This window comes from Harpia harpyja, chromosome 18 (assembly GCF_026419915.1).
Source record: "Harpia harpyja isolate bHarHar1 chromosome 18, bHarHar1 primary haplotype, whole genome shotgun sequence".
NCBI classification, from domain to species: Eukaryota; Metazoa; Chordata; class Aves; order Accipitriformes; family Accipitridae; genus Harpia; species Harpia harpyja.
The window spans coordinates 7,916,999-7,938,764 of record NC_068957.1 but is presented as its reverse complement, the minus strand read 5'-3'; the positions used below and the strand labels follow the sequence as shown (position 1 = coordinate 7,938,764).

General features: G+C 40.4%; 1 protein-coding gene across 2 annotated transcripts; it reads left to right on the top strand.

Moving 5' to 3' along the window:
- The first annotated feature begins 371 nt into the window (after positions 1 to 371).
- Positions 372 to 21,376, top strand: LONRF3 (LON peptidase N-terminal domain and ring finger 3). Of its 2 annotated transcripts, XM_052813185.1 has the most exons (12): positions 389 to 1,115; positions 2,343 to 2,461; positions 3,060 to 3,182; positions 5,376 to 5,531; positions 6,936 to 7,179; positions 7,940 to 8,030; positions 11,209 to 11,323; positions 11,750 to 11,871; positions 12,542 to 12,700; positions 13,748 to 13,910; positions 14,779 to 14,928; positions 15,668 to 21,376. In XM_052813185.1, the coding sequence occupies exons 1-12, from the start codon at positions 485 to 487 to the stop codon at positions 15,824 to 15,826; spliced, it is 2,232 nt and encodes a 743-aa protein (XP_052669145.1). In that variant the 5' UTR covers positions 389 to 484; the 3' UTR covers positions 15,827 to 21,376. The 2 variants fall into 2 exon arrangements, with proteins under 2 accessions (XP_052669146.1, XP_052669145.1); XM_052813186.1 differs by lacking the exon at positions 5,376 to 5,531 and having other exon boundaries at positions 372 to 1,115.
- Positions 21,377 to 21,766: the final 390 nt, after the last annotated feature.

Sequence of the window (21,766 nt, the reverse complement as noted above, 5' to 3'; positions counted from 1 at the left end):
GACAGGGCGCCCGCCGCTGACAGGGCGCCCGCCGCTGACAGGGCGCCCGCCGCTGACAGGGCGCCCCGTCCCCTCCCCTCGCCTCGCCTCTCCTCGCCGGGCCGCGGGCCCCGCCAGCCCGCCACAGCCCCCACCCTCTCCACGGGGACAGCCCCGGCTGTCCCCCCGCCCCTGCGGGACCTCAGCTGCGGTTCACGGGCGGCGGCTGGCGGGCCCCCTCGGCGGGCCCGGGGGCCGTTGTCGGCTCGTTACAAAACCGCCTGGTTTTGTAACAACCTGCGGGCGCTGCCCAATGAGCGCCGCCGCCCGCCGTCACGTGCCCGCCTTTATATAAGCGGCGGCGGCGGCGCGGGGCGCTCCCGGCGCGGGGCGGCAGCAGCAGCATGGGCCGGCGGGGCCGCGCCGCGCCCGCGCCCCCCGCTCTGCCTCCGCGCCCCGGCGCCCCGCAGCGCCCGCCCTGCTAGAGGCCGCCGCCGCCGCCGCCATGGGCTCGCACCTGCCGCCGCAGCAGCGGCCGGAGCCCCAGCTGGTGCTGCAGCTGGCGGCCGGGGCTCTGCAGGCGCAGAACTTGGAGCTGTCGGGCGGCGGCCTGGGGCCCGAGTGGCAGGTGCTGCTCCGGCGGGCCGACGCGCTCGCCTACGGCGGGCGGCTGCACGAAGCCCTGCCGCTCTACCAGCTGGCGTCCCGCCACCAGCAGCTGCGGGCGGAGCAGCTGGAGAAGCTGGTGGAGTGCCTGGCGCAGAGCGTCCGGATCAAAGAGGGGCTGCCCGCCGCCGGGAGCGGCCCCCCGCAGCCCCGCGAGTGGGACGTCTTCAGGTGCCGCAAATGCCAGGGCTTCCTCTTCGAGCCCGTTTCCTTGCCTTGCGGACACACGTTCTGCAAAAAGTGCCTGGAGAGGGACCGGGCGGCCGAGTCCCGCTGCGTTCTGTGCAAGGAGGAGCGCGGCGCGGCGGCCGGGCAGCTCCTGCGGGTCAATGTCATCCTCAGCAACCTGCTGGCCAAGTGGTTCCCCTGCCAAGTGAAGGCTTCGCAGCTCAGGCACGAAGGGAACCTCTTGTACAAGGAGAAGAAGCTACAAGCCGCCCTCCAGAAGTACAACGAAGCGGTCAGCCTAGGTAACGGCTCCCGGCCCCCTGCCCCCGAGCGTCCCGGGGGACGCGCTCCCCGCCGGCCGCTCCGGTCCCGCCGAGCCCCGGCCCTCCGGGGCGGGGGAAAGCCGGGGCCGCGCTGCCGGTGGGGGGGGGGGGGGGGGGGCGGCCGCCGCCCGGGCCGGGTCCCGGTGGAGCGGGTGGCGGAGGGAGGGGGGGCAGCCCCCGGGAAGGGGCCGGGGTCTCGTCGGCCGGCGGTGAAACTGGGTCAGGAGAGCAGCGGTTGCGTAAGCCGGAGCCCGCGGTCCGGGCCGGGCTCCCCCCCCCACACACACCCTCCCCGCCCCGGCCGCCGCCGTTGTGTAACCGGCGGAGCCGGGAGGCGGCCGGCCGCCTCGCCCGGAGCACGCCGCCGCTCCCCGGGGGAGCCGCTCGGCAGCCGGGGGCGGGGGGAGGCGAAGGAAAGCGGCGAGGATGGGGGCGAGGGGCCGGGGTTGCGCGGCCGGGCGGGCTGCCTCGGCGGCGGCTGGCTCTCCTCGCCCCGCCGCCGTCAGCGCCTTCGCGCCGGGGAAGAACTTTGGCTGCCGGTCGTGGTGCTGGAGTTTGAGGAGAAGCGACTCGCTCTGCGCGCAGAAAGTGGAAGCGAAAGGCGAGGTGCTACGGGGAAGAGTTTCTTCTAGACGAAAAGAGCACTCCGAACAAAAGCGTGCTGCCTTAGTCCGGTACGCGCTATGTCCTGGTGGCTACCACACGCCGTAGTGCGAGTGATCGCTTCACCTGCGCTGCTGTCGCGTTTTCTGAGTCTTGTAGTCGCCGCTCGTTTTCCTGTGGTGAGCTATGGCACGAAAAGATCTTTAGGTATCGTTTAAAAACTTGGATGCTAAAAATTTTGAAACTCCGCCCTGCAGCGTGACGGCGTTCCTCTTGCTGCCTTAAATGTCTCCTGTGTGTTTTTATCGACCGTCTGATCCTCAGTCAGAGCTGGTAATTTATTGTGTGAGCGTCTCAGCATTTATTTATGCAATGTTCCCTGCAGTTATATAATACGTAGCTGACATTTTGTCTGGAGCTGCCCAAAGAGGTTTCCAGATTTCATTTAGTGCACAGTTAGTTAAAAACTGGATGTTTTGTGGGTTTGTACAACTTGGAAGCGTCAACATGTGTTTTTTGAAAAAAATTTAAAAATTAAGGAATAAAGCTTATGTAACTAATTTTCTACTTACTTCGATCAACCGATTTTTCTGTTTCCTACAGCTCCAAATGACCACTTACTATACAGCAACCGGTCCCAGATTAACTCTACTTTGAAAGCCTGTGAAGATGCGTTGCATGATGCAGAAACAGCGTGCAGACTCCAGCCGTACTGGTTCAAAGTAAGTTCTGACTCCAGTTGTACTTTGTTTTAAAACCTCAATACCACCCTGATAGAAAACTGTTAGAATGGTCAGACAGCTGAATCTGAGGGAGGCTTTAAGTCCTGTAACTTCTTGGACTTCTGTGACTCGCAGACATTTAATCATGATATTCTTGAGCTTTCCTGGGGTGAAGGAAGAGAGTGATAATCCTGGAGGATGAGCTGAGGCTATTGTCTTTGACCTGGATGAATCTCAAGTTCATGAACTCTCTCTAAAAATTGAATGCTGTGCTTACATCTTTCTGTAAGGATATAATGACTATTTTAGGAGATGAATGTAGGGGAAGCAGATTTTTCCAAGATCTCTTGGGCTCAGGTGCTGTGAGAATCACACTTACTTGAGTTAGAGGATATCCCAGTTCTGCCTGTAAGAGTTTTCAGGACCACTGTGGTTAAAACCCCAGACACTGGTGGTGTCTAGGTGTAAGAGTTATAGTGATTCTCCCTGCCTAACTTCTTCTTTTCTGGAAAATTCTTTTGTCATTTCATCTTGATTTTATTGCATATTCTCATGACAAAAGAATAAAAGCTGCAACAAGGGATGTGTTTCATTGCAGGGTCACCTAAGGAAAGGACAAGCACTAGCTAATCTGGGGAAAACAGAAGAAGCTTTAAGAGAGTTTCTATTCTGCCTTGCTCTAGATACTGGGAACAAGACAGCCAAGTCTGAGGCACAGAAGGTGAGTTCCCTAAATCATCTGGAACTGCATTATTGTTTACAGTGGCCTTTCATAAAGGAGGATAAGAATTTTTCTCTTCCCCCTTCTCTCTCATTACTGCAAAGAGCTGGAGACACATATCCAGACTGTTGTTCAAATTTGAGTTGTGTGTAGCCCTTACTTGAAGGTAGGGAGGTAGCAAGAAGACATACTCAGCAGGCACTATGTGGAAACGGTTACTCACGGTGTTAGCATCAGCAAATTTGAAGTAAAACTGAATTGTTAATAATTGCCACCCACAGACTATTGTGTTTCTCTATAGTCAAATTTCTGATCTGTTTCCTAGCTTGGCAATGTATTGCCAATGACAGAGTGCAGAAAGAGGGGGAGTTGCTATTGAATATTGTATCAGGCCATTGACTGCCAGAATGCAACACGCACCACCCGTCAAACTCCACTTGGGAGCAGCAGCTCTCTTCCTACCACCAGTCGTGCTGCACTGAGTATCAGTGTGTGAAGGAGGCGTGAAAGGAAGCAGTCGACAAAAGAAGAGCTGTTTTAAAATAGTTTTTAAAGGTTGCTAATAATCAATGCTAAATAAGCAACAAAATGGACCTGCAGTGAGGCTTTTTTCAATAGCAGCTTAAGATGTGGTGTGTGGGTTCTTAAATAGCTTTTGTGAAGACTGCTCTGTTTTGTGTACCCCTCAAATCTCTGATTTGCTGGGAATCAGTTTTTTGACATTTGACCGCTTTGTTGTTGTTGTAGCTGAAAGGCTTAGTGTCACAGTGATAGCTTATGGCAATAAAAAAGTAATAGTTCTATTTTCCTTGTACTGAATTTTCTTTTATGGCAGTGCATTCACGCTTTTCTCCATCACTGGTGGGATGGGAACTTCGGGATTTCTGTGTGCTGAAATACGTAACGCTTTCTATAAGCACAGTAGAATTCTTACAGTAAAGCACTGTTCATGAAGGTAACTGAGAGAGTATAACCTGGATGGCCGTAGTGCAATCAAATTCTTATCTCATTTTGTATATGGTTGAGATTTTCATCTCCTGTGAGTTTTTTGTCACTGGTATCTGGGGGTTTTGTTTGGTTGGGTTTTTCTCCCCAGCGGGCTCCATGCAGTCTTTCACTGTCATTGTGTCACGATTTGTTCTCATAGTCATGCTGGGAGACTTCCTGTGCACTAGAGCAAAAAGAGCAGGAACAAACGGATATGTTTCTAAATTCTGACTCCAAATAGCCTTATCCAAGACACCTAATTTCTGAGCAGTGGGGTTCTGAGAAAAACTAGGCTTCTTATGACTCAAAGAATTACTCGTGCACTCATCAGACACAGAGTTCATCCATGGTGCAATATTCTACTGGGTCATTTCCAAGCCTGTTTGCATAACAATGACATACTACATTTTACCAAATTCTTTGGGTGCAGCTGTGATGTTCTCCTTGTATTAACTGTCTGTCCATGTTAGTTTTGACATAGTGTGATCCTGTGGAATCCTTTCTGGCTTTAAAAAGAAATCTTAGCTGTTATGTGGCTTCCTCAGGGATCAGCAGGATCACCTTAGTAGTATGTTGAAATTAGTTTTTGAAGTGCGAGTCTTCCATTCAGCTCTGTTTCTTTCCTTAAATGATCATCTGATAAGCTGTGCCGTACAAGTGGCTATAAGCTGCTACTTGAAACAGATTCATTTATGTTCTGATAGCAAATGAAGAAATAGCATTTTTCTACTGCCTACATTTTTTTGTATTCTCAAGTAACTGAATGAAAGATAGCTACAGTTTACAATATCAGAGACATTTACTTAACTGAACTTGGATTAAGCCTGTGAGATGAGTGCTCTCTGTACTAGTAAACTCCAGTGAAAGCTTCTGATGTGCAGCAAAAAAACCCATATTTAAGATGTTAGTAATTTCTGGTGAGCTCTGAACTGCAGGACAAAGAGGACAAAGGCACGTGTGTGTCACATCACAGAGAATGGTTAATAACTTTATGGGCTTATTTAACTCTGAAAATGTCTCTTGCTGTCTGTTTGGCCTATATTGCATTAGCTCTTGCACTTTTTGTTCTTACCCTAGTCTAAAGGGCTCTTTAAATGGTTTGAACAAAATCAAGGATGCTTCTTTCAGCTATTCCCTTACTTGCTTTTTCATTTAGAGGTTGCAAGGAAGGAACTAAGCAGTGAAGTGTTCTGTTTTATATCACAGCTTCTACTTAGTTTGTTTTCACTCATCCCGGGAAATGCTCAGGAACACTTACCCGATATCCTGCAGCTGTTGTCACATCACTCTAGATTAAAGGGGAATCTCCTAAATTCAGTGGGATCTGGAGGCACCAGCCATAACCTACAGAGGTTGCTCAAGGTAAAGATCAAGTCTGATGTGTGGTTCTTAATTTGTTGTGTGTTTTATGTTCACATGGGGAAGCCTTCTCTTCTTTTCACCTCTGGGAGTTAGGAGGATAAATTTTCTCAGATTTTTACTGAGTTTCAGAAGATACAAAACAATGTTGACGTACTGAAGTCTCTTTCTCTGACTTCTTTTTCTTTAATAGAAGTCCTCTGTTGTTCTAATAAATTTTATGCCAGAGTTGAGTGGCTTCTATTCCTGTAACTGTCTTTAGCTCTTCCAAGTAGCTGGTAGTGGGAAAGGGCCTCTGAAGGTTGGACTGAGATACCCTCAAAAGCTGTGAAATGCCAAAATCTAGGGTTTCAGCTTGAACTGTAACTGATGATGTCAGTGACAAAATCATCCTGCATTCAGATTCTGTACACTGTGTAGAGGTTATTGTAGAGCCACATAAGATACATTAGCTACTCTGTAAGTTTGGTTTCCCAGCCATAGTTTTGTAAATGGCTGTAGAGGTTTACATTCATGGGTTTGTAAGGACCACTTTTGCTTCACCGAAACCTGAACTTTGAGGATAGGTTTTGCACATACTGTATATGTAGGAGAAAACTTCACTAGTCCTTACAAACAAAAATGGTAGGTTTTGAGCAGCCTTGTTGAGACCGATAAGAACAAACAGTGACATTGCCTTCTGGAAAGGCTATTAGGATATTCTGACAAGAAATCCTTTTGTATGACCCTTTCCTGAAGTCATTTGAGGGACAGTTCACTTATCTTTCTGCATGTTACACATCACCACAGCTCCTGATCACAATCCACAGGATCTGCTTTCAGGTTCATCTGGGAAGTTGATGTGACAAGCTGATAGGTGATGTCCTGTGTAATGGCTGCTCACAGGTTGTTCTGTAGCCGTAACGGGATAAAGACTGATCATTTTATCCTTTGCAAAAGAAATCTGTCACACTAAAGGAAGCTCTGTGCATCTTCTCTGTTAGAAATTGTGTGTGTTTATGCTGCTTCCTTAAAATAAACTTGGATTGTTTTGGTTGTTTTGCTGGCTGACACCATCATTATGATATAAACAAAATGTATTTTTCCATAGGTTAAGTGATAACAATATATTTAACCTGAGATGTAGTCACATTTCTGCCTCAATCAAGTTTCATGACCAAGCTATAAATCCACACATAAGGGCTGAAAATATTCAGTGCCATGGTAGGGCTGGGGAGGGGAATAGTTAGCTTTTTTTTTTCTTCATTAAAATCAGGCCCTGACACAGCAATTCTCAAACTGTTGCTTCTTGACCTACAAAGTCCTTTCTGGTGATCCATAATATTAAAGACTTGTGACAGGTTTGGGGTTTTTTTCCTTACCAAGTTGTTAGAAGATTGATCTAATGTCAGTCCTCTCTTCACACAGGTAAATGTGGAACAGAAAAAGGGTTTTCCCATTCAAGAGGAACCAAATGTAACTACTTCTGGTAGTTTGAGGAAGTCTGTACAAATTACAGAGAGCAAAAAGGACTGCTCAGAGGAGGAGAACAAACTTACCTCCACGCCAGAGTCTACCTTTCTCATTTCTGAGAAGTGCAGCCTCCTGAAAAGGAAGTGCTGCTCAGAGGAGATGCGAAATGCTGAGGTAACCTGCAAACTGATGAAGAAAGGTATGTTTAATTATGCACGGCATAAGTCCCATGGCATGAAGTCAATGGAAATTTTGCTTTTATAAAACTCAGAGGAAGAGGGTCCAAATTGCACTTTGGCTTTTATATTTTCTCTTTAGCCTAATCGGGGCATGATGTGGAATCTTTCTCGTGTGTAAAAAAAAAAAAAAAAAAAAAAAAAAAAAAAAAAACAAAAACCACAAACAAACCAAAAAAAAGCCCAAACAAAAAACTATATTAGTCTAAAAAGGGGGCTAAGAAGGTTGGGTCAAGTGCTTGTTTATCAGCAGGGCTCTGAATCTTTTAAGGAACATCAATATCATGCATGGTCTTAGCACTTTCTGTATCAATTTAAAAAAGTTTGTTTAAAAGCACAAATTCTGTTTGTTCATGATATCTGACCTTGTTTTCATGCTGTGGGATGTATTTACAATGGTATGACAGAAGAATTTGTCTCACTTTAGACTTCCAATGCTAATAAAAAAATGTTTTGACATTAATTGTTAATGCAGGGCTAAATTCAACCCTCCGTAAGTGGGTATAATGTCACCAAAATTAAGGGGAGGTATGCTGATTTGTGCCAAGGCTGAATTTGATGCTTTGCATAGAAATTATTGTAATGATGCTTAATGGTTCAGTAACTTGCAAGTATATACAATACACATTTAAATATTGGATGCTGGTTGTAGATACATGGAATACCATTGTGTTTACATAGTTCTGTTCAATTACACTATTATTTTTTTTTTGTTATTGACAGATACAGTTGATGCTAAGGGAAATAGTACTGGACAACATATTCCATTTGAATTCGTGGATCCATCAGATCTGGACTGCTCCCTGTGTATGAGGTATCCATTGTTTTCTCATAGATGTCTTTAGCTTTCAAGCTGTATCTCTTTCCCTTTTATGACCTAGAGATTCTCTAGCTTACTTGGTAGTTATTTTTCCCTCCAAATTGAAATTAGTTTTTATTACAATTGTTGCTCCAGTGATGCATTTCTAGACCTTTGGTTCTGAACACTACTGGTGAATAGGAACTCTTTGATCTGCTCTAGGCTAGTGATTGTTTGGAAAAGGGCAGGTAGGGTCGTGTGAGGGTTAAGTGTGTTAGTGAAGGTGTCTGAAGATTTCATCTCACCACTTACACGTGCCCACCCAGTGACACACATAGTGCACAAAACCCTGGTTTGTCCTTTGGAATTTGTAGAGCCATGTACGATGATATATAATGCATAAAATAGCTAAAGAGACCACATCCAATGAACTTTCCAAGTTTGCATGTAAGATACTGTGTTGCTGCTATTGCAACAGGAGGATCTTGCAAGCAAACAGCATGTTTTTCCTCTATTGCTTAAGAGATGTGTTCCTTAGTTTACTAAGGCCGTCACTCTATTTGCTTGATGATCTCTTCCAGTTAAACAACAGTTATTCTTGGGGACAGCAATGACTTGATAAAACCAGTAGGAGTTGTCAACTACATCTATTTTGCTACTGGTTTTGTAAAAAACATTTTAACTTTGGCAAATATACATGTGGGGTTTTGTTACTGACTTAGAAGGAAATATTGGGAAGGTGTTTCACAGGGGTCTTGACCTCTGCAGTGGGTGTTGCTTAGGTTTGTCTTTTTAACTACCCAGATTTATCAATAATGCATGTTGGGGTTAGTTTTGCACTATATTTTAAATTCTTAAATAGCAGATAGCCTCTTCGTGGATTTATTTCTGAAGGCTTGTGCTTTTGAGAAACCTGGCCTGGCTTTGTTTTGGTTTTTGTATGCGCAGGGTGGGACTTCAATTTATTTCAGATGAACTGAAACCTTCGGGGGAACAACTGCTGTGTTTGATTCGCTTCTGCTTGGAATAAATCAGATCTGCCCCCTTTCCCTCCGTCTGCTTACAGCTGAAACATGCTCCAAAAGTTTATACAGCTGTCAAAACACTTGATACTGCTAAGACCAAAACTTTCCTATAACAGAAGGCCACACAGTTAGTCTTAGCTGGTTTTAATGAGTCTGCATGTTTATGATCATTGTGTCCACAAAGCATTTTTCAGAGGTTTTTAATAAAATTAATTAGCCATACTTCCTCATCCTCTCTGTAAAATCAGAAACAGCCAGACTACAATCATTTGTAAAGGAATTAGCTCAAGGATTGCCGATTCCCTTACAGTACAGAGGATGGTGATGCTGATCTTGTAATTGCAATCACAAATACAGGCCTTGCGTCTAGCTGTCACAAGATCTTTTTCTTGCTATTAATGCAGATTGATTATAATTATTTCCTGCCATGTTCTTCAGAAGTATTTCAGGGATTTGGATCCTGAGATACTTTGGACTAATTACCTGGTAACCTACTGACCTGTTCACTATTAACTGCAGGAGCTGTTATTAACCTATTTGTTTGATGGTGTGGCCAAAACGTTACTGATCTACATTCACTCCAACAGCAAGCAGAAATAAAAAGTAATAGTTAAAGCAACATACTAGTGAGAAATGAAGGAGCATTACTCAGCAGGAGTGAATATTTAGTTTCTTGCTGTTACAATAGCTTAAAATGATGTCATGAGAAATCTTGGTATATAGTGTTTCTTTCTGCAAGTCATGAGGCTTGGTTCAGGTCCCCTTAGAGTCGTTAGTAAAAAGCTGCTGCTGGCTTCCATGAGAGCTAGAGCAGAATCATGCATTTCAACAGGAACTTCTTGTCTTTATGCTAACAATTCAGGTCAAGTAAGTCACTATTAAATAATTACATATGCAAACCAATGCTTACTGAAACATATTGTAGAACTCAGTATTTTACACAGTTTAAAGCAATAAGGTAGCCTTGGTGCAGTGAGGTTTCTGTTCATGAAACAATTAACAAGGCTTTTCAATTATACAGCCACGTTGCAATAAGATAGGTGTTGTATTTTAAATACTTCTTCATATGTTCCCTTGCTTAAATGTCAATATTTACAGTAACTAATGACATGTAATATACTGGCTATGGCAATCTCGTTAAGAGCCAATTATGTTCTTACACTCATCTTGTTTAAAGATGCTAATAAATACGGGTTTACATATTTATAATTTCCACGTGTATAACAGAACTTAGTGTACTGTTTTGATAAACTTTGATATTTTTAAGTAAACTTACTAATTCATTTAAATTATAATTAGACTAATATTTGAGACCTTAAAATGCTTAGACACTATGTTGTAAAATATAGCTTATGCCAAACAACTTAATTTCTAGTCTTGAATGTTTTCTATTAAAAAAAAAAACCAACCAAAAAAACTTCCATATTATTTACATCTCCTTAAGGTACTTATTGGCAAGGAAATATCACTTTGCAATATCATGTAATCATAATAAGTAAAAAATCCTTACATGAAAATAAGTGTCACAAAGGTACTTGAAATGGGTAAATATTAGATACTTTGAAGACCTGGCTTCATATATTTAAATTTTTTTCTAGATGAAACATGAACCTAATGTCACTCATTTTCCAGAAAAGCAGTCATTTCAAGGTTAAAAACTGTCTATTCCAACAAACTGCTTTCCAAGTCACATTAGAATTGGCAATAATAGTTTATTGCAATCACGTATGTGGGCTATTACTGCAAATAGCGATTTTGTGCTTAGCTCTACACATACAAGTAATCACATGATTTCCACAGTAATAGTTGTGCAAGTATTGCTCAATTTCATTAGAAAAAGTCAGATGGTCCAACTTCTGCTTCTATTTATTGCTTACATAGAGGAAAATTAAATCCTGGCTTGTTGGAAGTTAATGTCAATACGCTCTCTCACATTCACTGAAGTCAGAGTTTATGGGCTGCCTTTCATGTTAGGAGGTAATAAGAAAGTTTGTAAGCTGAATAAATACAAAAGTTGGCTGAAGAAATTAAAAGCAAGGAACAACTTTATCCCTGGAGTAGTCAGTAGTTAAATCAGTGAATGAATACAGCTATTTTTTTTGGTAGCAGCTTTTTCTTTTACTTTGGTACTTGATGTTGTCTTTTTGATTTTGGATTTTCTAATCCAGGCTCTTCTATGAACCTGTCACTACACCTTGTGGACATACTTTCTGTCTCAAATGTCTTGAGAGATGCCTGGATCACAACCCAAAATGTCCCCTGTGCAAGGAAGGGCTCTCAGAGGTAATGATGCTTGGATTTTCTCAGCATGAATTCAAGGGCACAGGATAGGATCAAGTAGCACCTTCAGAAACCTTTGATATTTCCCAACTCAAAAGAAATATTACATATCAAGAAGAATGTGACTTTTAAAATGCTCTTGTGACTTACAAAGCATGGATAGTCTCCCCTGTTCAAACCTTATGGCCAGACCTGTACTTAGAAAATCTGTAGGTGGTTTTACTTCCCAGATTTCCCAAGACAATGCCTATAACATAGAGAATAGCTCACTAAACAACTCCTCAGTGGCAGTGCAAGCTTAAAAGATCATTTTGATTTGTTATAGACATAAGAAAATGGAGATAACAGATGACTACCTTGTGCATAGGCACCATACACTTTGAAATGCTAGGCATTATCTATAACTGCTTGCGTGTGTTTTTACTGCAGTGCTTGGCTATGAGGAAATACTGTAAAACAGTACTAATGGAGGAGTTAATAGCTAGATATCTTCCAGAGGAACTCACTGAAAGAAGAAAGGTTTATGAAGAGGAAATAGCAGAGCTTTCCAAGTATGTAATCCATTTATATAAAATCCAATCTTTAATACTACTGCTGTTAGCTAGTGAATGGCTCCTGCTGCTGTGGAAAAAGAGCTAAGATGCTGACAAAGGAGCTTCTTTCTCTGTATCATGTGATTTCAAAGACAACAGGGTCTAGGTGAAATTGTGCTTTGAGTTAGCATAAAAACTGGACACTGTGCTAAACAATAAACAGAAGTAGAAGAAATCCAGAAGGTTGCTTTATAAACAAAGTATAAAGCAATGTGGTTGCTTTCAGTGGCCCTCTGTGAAAGCCACAGAGTGAGACAATAGGTGGAAGTAGTCTCACAGGCTGGGGGTTGGAATGTACTGTGTAGGGAAGAAATGGGATTAAGGAAAATAAAGTAAATAAAAGCAGTAACAGAGATGCATTAATGCTCTCACTAGCAAAACCAGAAAGCATAACTAAAAATTCTTCTGCTAGCAAGTGGTATATCACTTTCCATAATATCTAGTCAATTAAGGGGAAAAATAATTTTAGTTTTTACTTACTCCATTAAGAATTTTATTCTAAAGATGTTATAATCTCTATTTAAAGATACTATAATTTTAAAGCATATGTTATTGCATAAAATGTATTTTATACTTTGTCAGTAGTTTGGTAAGATGTCATATCTGATTTGTCCTTTCTTTCTTACAGCCTAAATAAGAATGTTCCTATATTTGTCTGCACAATGGCTTATCCCACAGTCCCATGCCCTTTGCACATTTTTGAGCCATGTTATCGCCTGATGATTCGAAGGTGCATGGAGACTGGCACCAAACAATTTGGGATGTGCATCAGTGACCCTGTAAAGGGGTGAGTGAGCAGCATGCTTGGACCATGTGATGTATCCCACTTAGTCTGGAGCAAGTCTCTTTGGAGAGGTGGAGAAAGGTCCATGGCTGTAATATCTGTGACAGTTTTCCAGCAGAGAAAGTTTCTTCCTAATTATGCGGGTTAAAGACATTGAGAAGACTGAAGTTTCTCTCCTGAGCACTTAAGATTCTGACTAATATGACTGCCCATTTTTCTTGAAATACACATAGCTAGTGTGTATTATACAAAATTGAGCTGCAGACCTCTTGTAATACATGAAAAGGAAGTGTATTTTCTACTGTTTTGAAATCTGTTGAATGCTTTGGCACAAGAAATCAAATTGAAACAGCAGTAAGGTGTGTTGGCGGGTTTAGTTTTTTAAATTATGAAAAGAATAGCTAAGCTATTGGGATACATTTATATCCTCACTGTTCTGAATATAGTGGAGGCCACAGAGGTACAATAGGACCTTCATACGGACTGGCTGAGCATTTACACTGAGCCATTTGCAGGCAGTCTTGGGTAATTTGACCTTAATGTCTGTCTCTGTATTTAGCTTTCCTCCCTTCTTTTTATGGCATATACTTACAGGGTATGTATACGCCATAAAAAGTATGATGTACACAAAATACACACCTACAAAGTAAAATCTGCTGAAATTGTGGGAAAACTTTTTTCTTTATAGATTTCGTAGTCCTTCCACATTTTTCTGAATGGCACTTGTTCTTCTGTACAAATTGACTGAGCATATTAGGATTATGGGGGAAGTGTGCTTCTGAGCTGTAGAATTTTCAATTTCATAAGATGTTCCCTGTATTCCAAAACGTGCAGTTACTGTTAATCAGATTAGACAGCCTGAATCTTCCTGATAGTTTTGAAAACAATTGTGGAATAATTTGAACTACAGTAGGTCAGTACTATGAACAATAGAAATGAGCTGACACTGGTAAATACCTTTGTGGTAGGGACTGGCTGTACGGCAGTTCTGTGAAACTAAGGTTGGAGAGAATAAGACTTGTTTACTTGCTTTTGTTCTGATTTCAATAGGTTTGCAGATTATGGCTGCATTCTGGAGATAAGAAATGTTGAATTCTTTGCTGATGGTCGCTCTGTTGTAGACAGCATCGGCAAGAGGAGATTTAAGGTGATACAACACAGCCAGCGTGATGGCTATAATACAGCGGATATCGAGTACATTGAGGATCAAAAGGTAAATTTAGGATCAAAAGGTAAATTTAGGAATATTTCAGTTCAACTGTATTACATGTGAAATTCTAAGCACATATGTTCTTAGTGAGTTCTTTTTTTTTGTAGAACAGTTTCTAGTAAAACAAATTTGTGGTATTTACTAACCACTCATGGTTAAAGATGGGAAACATAATAGTTACCACAAGCATGCACACACACTGCCCATATACTGAAGAGTGTTTTTTCCTAGAGGTTTTTAGCAGAAGACAAAACTAAGTGAATCCAGGATGAGATCTTGCCGCTCTTCTGAACAGAGTAACTGCAGTTTATAAGGGGGCGGGAGGGAACCTGCCTCCATTTGCATGGAAGCCAATTAGAATACTCCCATTCAGGTAAGAAGGAGCAGGATTGGGTCCACTACACCTTCAAAATTATTTACATTCATTCTTATTAAAAAAATATATATATATATATAATCTAGGCAGTCAAAGTATTCTGGGTGATATATGAGCTTTTGGTGTATAATGGGAAGATAAAATGTCTACTCTGAGGAGCTGTTAATAATAAAAAAAAAAAAAGCTTTGCATAGTCTTTTCTTCTGTGTTGTATGATGTTTATGTAAAAGTGTTTTTATATAGCAAACCAGAAAGAACTTGTTCTGCAAACAGGTGTCTTTAAGAAAGTGAAGGATTTGATAGATGGGGTGGGAGGAAGCAGAATGGGGGACACCAAACTAGCTTTCAGGATTTATCCCAGGTATCTCTTGTCATGCTTTTCTTTCTTTTCCTTTCCTCTACCCACCCCAGAAAATCCCCAAAATTAATGTTGTGCCTTCCCCAACATGCAGACTGAACTAACAGTAACCTTGCCCCTCTCTTTACTCATTTCAGGTGCAAGGACAAGAGTATGCTACATTACTTGTTCTCCATGATTCTGTCTATGATCAGGCATATATGTGGTTTAACTCCCTCAAGCAAGCACTCAGAAGTCGAATTCTCAGTCATTTTGGTCCAATGCCAGCTAAGGATCCTGACCCACAGGTATGTAGAATCAGTAGCTTATGTAACTTTTAGAGACAGAAATAGCAGGGATATCTGATAAGCTGGGAGGCATTCTGTTTTAAGATGAAAATATGAATACTCTTCATTCTATCCTGCATGAGCTAAGTATCTAAGTTATTTTGCCATATACCAGTGGTAGCACAGTTGTGAACAAAAAGCTTGTATTTAATGTTGGTAACTTCCTGAGACTACTTAACCAACTATTAATCCCAGGAGACTTAAATACCTTTTTGCCTACTCTACTTCCCCAATTAAATGACTGAGAAAATAGACAAGAGGAAACCTGGTACTCTTGTCTTGTTCAAGGACTGCAAATGGTAGGGATCCTAAAATAACAGAATATAACAACAGGAACTAAATATGAAGTAGTGTCTTAAAGTATGAAGAAGGGAGGCAGGAATCCCAAAGAACTGGGTCAATAATAACATGGGAACAAAATCCATTTAAAAAAAAATCTAGAAGGCCCAACCTATAAACTGTTGCTAGAAATAGAAAGATGCATCTTGTTTCTGCCTTCAACATCCTATTTTTAGGAAAGGTACAACTTGGTTGTAATTTATTTCAAGCCAGCCTGTAATCACAAGCCATTAGGTTGGCATTGAAATGACCTGCTTGCTAGACTGCTGTCAAAATACTGTGTTTTCAAAGTTAAATCTTCAAAAACAAGACCTTACCATCTACATGTATCCTAACCTCTATTTTTTTCCCCTTACTATAGGCTAACCCTAATGGGCCAGCCTGGTGCTGGTGGGTCCTAGCTGTCCTTCCACTTGAGAACAGAGCTCAGCTCCCTTTCCTTGCCATGAAATCCCTCAAAGACCGCTTGAATGGCATCAGACGTGTCCTTACATTCATGTCTCGTACAAGATCACGGTGATGGTGAGAAGGAGAGCTGTGAAGTCTCCCACAGTATTTGACTGTAGACTGTCTCTTGTAACTTCATCTAACTGCAATAATGTCTTACCAATTTGAGTGTCAGGATGTTTCAAGCCTGAATTTCAAAGAAAATGAGTTATAAAGAGCAAGGGATATTGCATCTGGAACTCCGAGATGATTATTGAATTACTGCACTGCTAAATTAATAACAAATGTGATAGAACAAAAAGTGATCTTGTTTGCCATAAACCTTTCAAAAAGCTTAAGGGGTTTTTTAATTTATTTTATTTTTATTTTTTTTTAGTGGATAAAGGATAAACTGTGCAGTTTAATGTGAAGCAGAAATAATAATGCATTATTTCAGTGAACTGCAAAGTCTTTTATTCCAAATGGTTCAGGTTTTATATAGCATTGTGTAAAATAATGTTCACAACTTCCGTTTGATAATTTATTTTTGCACTATGATTTTTGTTTCAAAATGTATATTATTTATGTGTTCATTCTCTAAAGGAAAGTGAGCTGCTCTATTTATTTATAGCGTTTTTACCCTGTATTTATGACTGGGGGCAAAATGATGATTCTAGCAGTGCACAAGCAACTGCTTTGATAATTTTTCAGATATTTGTGTTCAAATACTTCGAATGTTTTTCTACTTATCCCCAGTTCTACCACAGCCTAAGAAGGATGTTCCCCCCCCCCCCAACAGCCTGCCATGAAGTCTTTGAATACACAGATTATGTCTGAGATAATTCAAGCACAGTTGTTGGAGCTTGATCCTATGCTTGCAGCTAGGTTCCTGATATCAAAAAAAACATGCTTAACCCTTAAGCATGAGTGTTTAAGTGCTTGGGTAAATTCAAGTATTGATCAGTTGATGTCAGTGGGAATTGGCCATAGTGGTGACAGAAGGATCTATCCCCTAATTTTTCAAAGAACAGAGAATAACTTGGAGTTGAATTTATATCTGAACTCTTTCTTGCAAGAATGGAGAATGGCTACAAACAACTGCAAAGAAAGAGCCACAATATATGAAAAGTGGCTTTTCCTAAAGAAAACTGGAAGTACTGGTATCATTTCATTGTAGGTTACTACACAGATTTTTTTTTTTTTAAATCAACTCTTGTTGCTGTTAAGATCAGTTTTATTTCTTTTAATTGTTTGGTGGGATTTGGCTTTGGAGTGTGTGTATGGGGGGGTGGGGGAAGTAATTTTGAACTGTAGGACTCAGAGGGCAGTTTGTGTCACATGAGAAGGAACATGTTGTAATAAATGCGATTTATTTCACCCCAATCTTCAGGTTTCTGTTAGCTTCAAATCTCTACCCAGCCATGGCATTTCTCTTAAGAGCTTGGGTAGTGTTGCTAATAATAGCTAACTCCCAAGGAAAACAAGTGAATTTTAACATGATTACTTCTAGCTATAAAGCAGGTAAAAATAGGGCAGAAATGAGAATAGGAAGTATCTTTGTTTTGACTTTTTTTTTTTTAATCAACAGTTCGTATACTTGTTTTGCTGCTTTTATTGCTTTCAATGTACCACTTTCTGGGACTGATTTTGTCTCCATCTGACTTTAACTTTCACTGATTTCAATGTGAGCAGAACTGGGCCTTTATTCTAAGCTACTGTTTTCCTTTTCAGTTGCAAAAAATAGATTGAATTGAGAATGCTAGAGTTTCATTGTTATTTTTACCCAGGATAGCACTCTTTGCCATTCCATGCCTTTATGAAAAAATGCAGTAGAATTTAATGTCAATTTTCCATGTGTTTTTCCACCATCATCTCATCAGAAATATTTATTAACTAAAAGTAATTTTCATCTTAAGTTTCCATAAAACTACCTTTGTTCCCCCTCTTGTTAAATTCTATAGAACTTTTCTATAAGGGTACCAAAGAAATGAATGGAAGACAAACATGTTTCAACCTTGTGATGCAAATGAAATATGTATCCTGTGTTTGCATTGAGCTACTCTAGAAATGCTACAACTTCTTTCCATACTGCTAGATTGTTGCACTTCTTCCATAGCTGGTACTTTACATGCTTCTCCCTAAACAATGTATAGAAGTACGTACATGTTCTGAACAATAACAATGTGTATGGTGGCTTACACCTGCTATGGCATTTGTCTTCATAAGTCAATAATGAAGTGATCTCTACTTGTTCGGAAGTGAAGCTGCATTAAGTGCAATTCTTCCTTAAACCATTATGTATTACTGCATAACATAAGGGCCCATATTGCTCCCACAGAAAAAAGTTGTCACTTTGTTACTCTTATTTGTGAGAAAAGGACTTTAAATACCTATTTTAAACTGTTTTCTCACTGATGTCACTATTCTTTTTTCCTGCATGCTATGTCTTCTACATATTCATATTCTGCCTGTTTTGTTGATTTAGAAATTGGCATGGAAAGAATCCTTGATTTTAAAAGTGAATACTGTCTTTTCTATTAGCTTTGAGTAAAGCTGCCAGAATTTCCTAAGCAGAAACTTGTGTACAGGCCCTATATCATAAATGCCCAGTGTATTTGTTGCAACCTGGAAACACTGGACCTACTGCATGTAATGCATACAGTTGATCTGCATATGCACAAGAAATCGAATGCATCAAGAAAGTTCATCTGTACATGTACAGTAGCATTCTGTCTGGGACTGCTCTATGGCCACACATCCCAGATTAGTGGCTAAAGTCTGCAAATTCCATCAGAAGAAAAAAAAATAAAAATTGAGAAACAGATTTTCTAGAGAACACAGACCTGTCCAGGAAAAGCTGGACAAGGAGTAGCCTTAGCCTTCAGTGAATTGAGATGGTAAAGTTTCAGTAATAAGGTTTAAAAACAAAAAAAAGTCTTCTAGTTATGCTACAGCATTGCTGATTTTTTTTTCAGTTGTATTAATTAGTACAAGGATGTAAATGCAACATTTATTACAGGCATGAATAAACAGCTGAACAGATTTAAAAATACCCTCACTTTAATTATAGAAACAGCATTGATCAGATAAAATACTAATTGGGGGAGTGTTTTATTTAAGCCTCTCACATTTTTCTAGACACCAAACCCAGTCCCATAACCAGTCTTGCTCATCTGTTAAAAAAAAAAATCATGACTCAAACTTCCATTTCCTGTGTGGCCAAGAAGTATTGATTAATCTTTTGTTGCGAGGGCATAAGTAATGCATAAGCTTCTTGCTAGTTCTTAAAAAAAAGTCAATTTTCATTGACCCTAGTGATCAGTCCCCCTTTAAAAAAAAAAGGGGGGGGGGGGAAATACAAAAAACAAGTCTTCTGTAATGGGGGCAGAGAGGGAACCAAGATCAAACTATAGATCAAACTGTAACTGAGTCAGTGCCAGTCTCCTGGGCAATATCATGTAAACATCTCCCAGAAATGACTTGCATTTGTAAGATACGGGTTTGTTAATCTGAAATCTCTTCACTTTGCTGTAAATGAAGTATTTTAAAAAATACATTAAAATAAATAACAAAGACTGGCTGTATCACCTTTCCAAATCCTTGTACAGTCAGAGAAGTTTTCTGCAGGAAGTAATACTAATTTTTCATTCCCATATATAGACAGACTTATGACACTCTAAATAACTTTGCTTTGTCTTATATGCTCCTTTGTATAGCGATAACTTAAAGGGATATGTTTCCATGAAAATAGCTGTTATTTTGGCTAGCATGACTTGGTTGAAAGTAAACCTGAGACAGGACCGGATCAATTGGGGAAAAAATCATGAAACCTGACAAGGAATTTGGACACAGTTGTGGAAAGTAGTTCAGTAGTTTTAATAATGAAATGATAAAATGATGTAGTAGGCCATTATCATGCTAAGTCTTAAGTGACATTCTGGTGTTAGTTGTAAAAGTTTCTCTTTTTTTTTTTTTTTTTTTATTTTAAGTGCTGATATCTTATCTTCCATTACCTTGTAGCAATAAGAGATACCAGCTGTCATACTGAATGGTTGACCTATTGCTTGGCCTATCCTTCTGTCCTGTATGACTACTTACTAACAGAACACCTGAACCATGGATTTCTTAATCCAAAGATTATGTTAATCTAAAAAAAAAATCACGTGGATTTTGATGTAGCAAGTCTGGCTTAATCTGTGCTTAGAGAAAGAGCATCTAAAACAAAACTTAATTTTATAAAGGTCTTTTCATGGAATCATAGAATACCAGGTTGGAAGGGACCTCAAGGATCACCTGGTCCAAGCTTTCTTGGCAAAAGCACGGTCTAGACAAGATGGCCCAGCACCCTGTCCAGCTGAATCTTAAAAGTGTCCAATGTTGGGGAATCTGCCACTTCCTGGGGACATTATTTCAGTGGCTGATTTCACAATGAGAACAAAGTTTTCCTCTTAATGATTTCTACATGGTGCTGAAGTTTTACTGGTGTTTAAATTAATGACAGACAGGAGCTATATTTAAGTGCAGTGTTTAGGAATGGAGAACATGTTCACAAACTCTTAGTTTAAAAAAAGTGTAAATTAACCACAGGTTTTCTGTGCATGAAAACCCAATGGAACTATATGCACTTAGGGTAGTGCTCCCCATTTCCCCGAGTCCTACATCAGATGAACTCAACCCCTGCTTTCAATGCCTGCTTTAGTTATCATTTAATTTGTCAGCTTCATAACCTAACTTGTAACTGGTACAGCACATAGTTTAGGATCTGGGGCTTATTCCAAAGCCCAGTAAATCACTGAAAGTCTTATAGCTACAGAAAAATGGTAGTTTCAGCAAAGACACTATTTTGAAACACTTTGCTAAATAAATATTGTCTGGGTACAAGAAACTAATCTGCTTAGACAGGATTAAAATAGTGGATAATAAAAAACTGAACTATTACATTGACTTACTCATCCAGGTATCATGTGAAGTGCTTACTAATGTTGGAGTTTCATAAGGTCTAAAGTAACCCTCACATAGAAGTGCCTGTATTCTGTTATTGCCATTCTTGAGCTTTTTAATAGAGTCATAGCCATATATTTTATAAATATAAACATATGCACCTTTAAATCTTTACATTCAATTTGCAGAACAAAGGTTTACAGAGCAGAAGTGTAGCAAAAACAATGTAATAGCTTCTATAATTCCCTGGTGAGGAACGGGAGAAGTACAAAAATGAGGAGCAAAAGACTATCCGTGTAAGATGTCTTAATTTGGCACCATATACTTGTCCAATTTAATTCCATCAAGCTATGTGGTTACAAGAGTGCCAGAAATATATCTATCAAGCCATTTTAAATAAAAAGTTTTGTGGACTTGTATATTCCATTTGTTTGTAAAACATCCTTTTGTGCACTGTAATGAACTTGAAATGAAACTTAAGTTATACTCTCATATCACTGAACAGAGTACTGTTCAGCTACCTCTACATAAGGTTGAAGTAATTTGTTTTTTCCAGATTTGTTCACATTGTCATACAAAATATATTTTAAAAAAATCATAGTCCAAAGAACCTGTATGTGTTTGTAGATGTACTTATAACTATGTTGTACCAACAAAGTCTGTGTGGACAGTTGTTTGCTAATTAAAATTTTTGTGTTCTTTACTCTTTGGCTTGCATAAAAAAGAACTACAAAGGTGAACAAATACTACACGTGAGGTGCTTTTTAGGTGTTTTAGATAAAGGAAAAAAGAACAACTCTTAGATCCTGCAGTCACACAACACCGCTTGGTATGAAAGAACCAAACCATAGAAATGAAGTTGTCCAAACCTCATCACTTTTGTAAAGGACAAGAAGTGTGGTTTTTTCCTCTTTGCTGTAGTAAACTAAGAATAATGGGAACTGAAGAGGGCCTGGCTTACAGCACCACCATCTACTTCCCTGGTACCTCTCATGCATTACTGTTTGCTTTACAGCTTTCTGTGATTTAAAACTATAACCAGGATACCTTTTCATTTAGTCTCAGGCAAGAATGAATCCTAGCTGCATCTCTG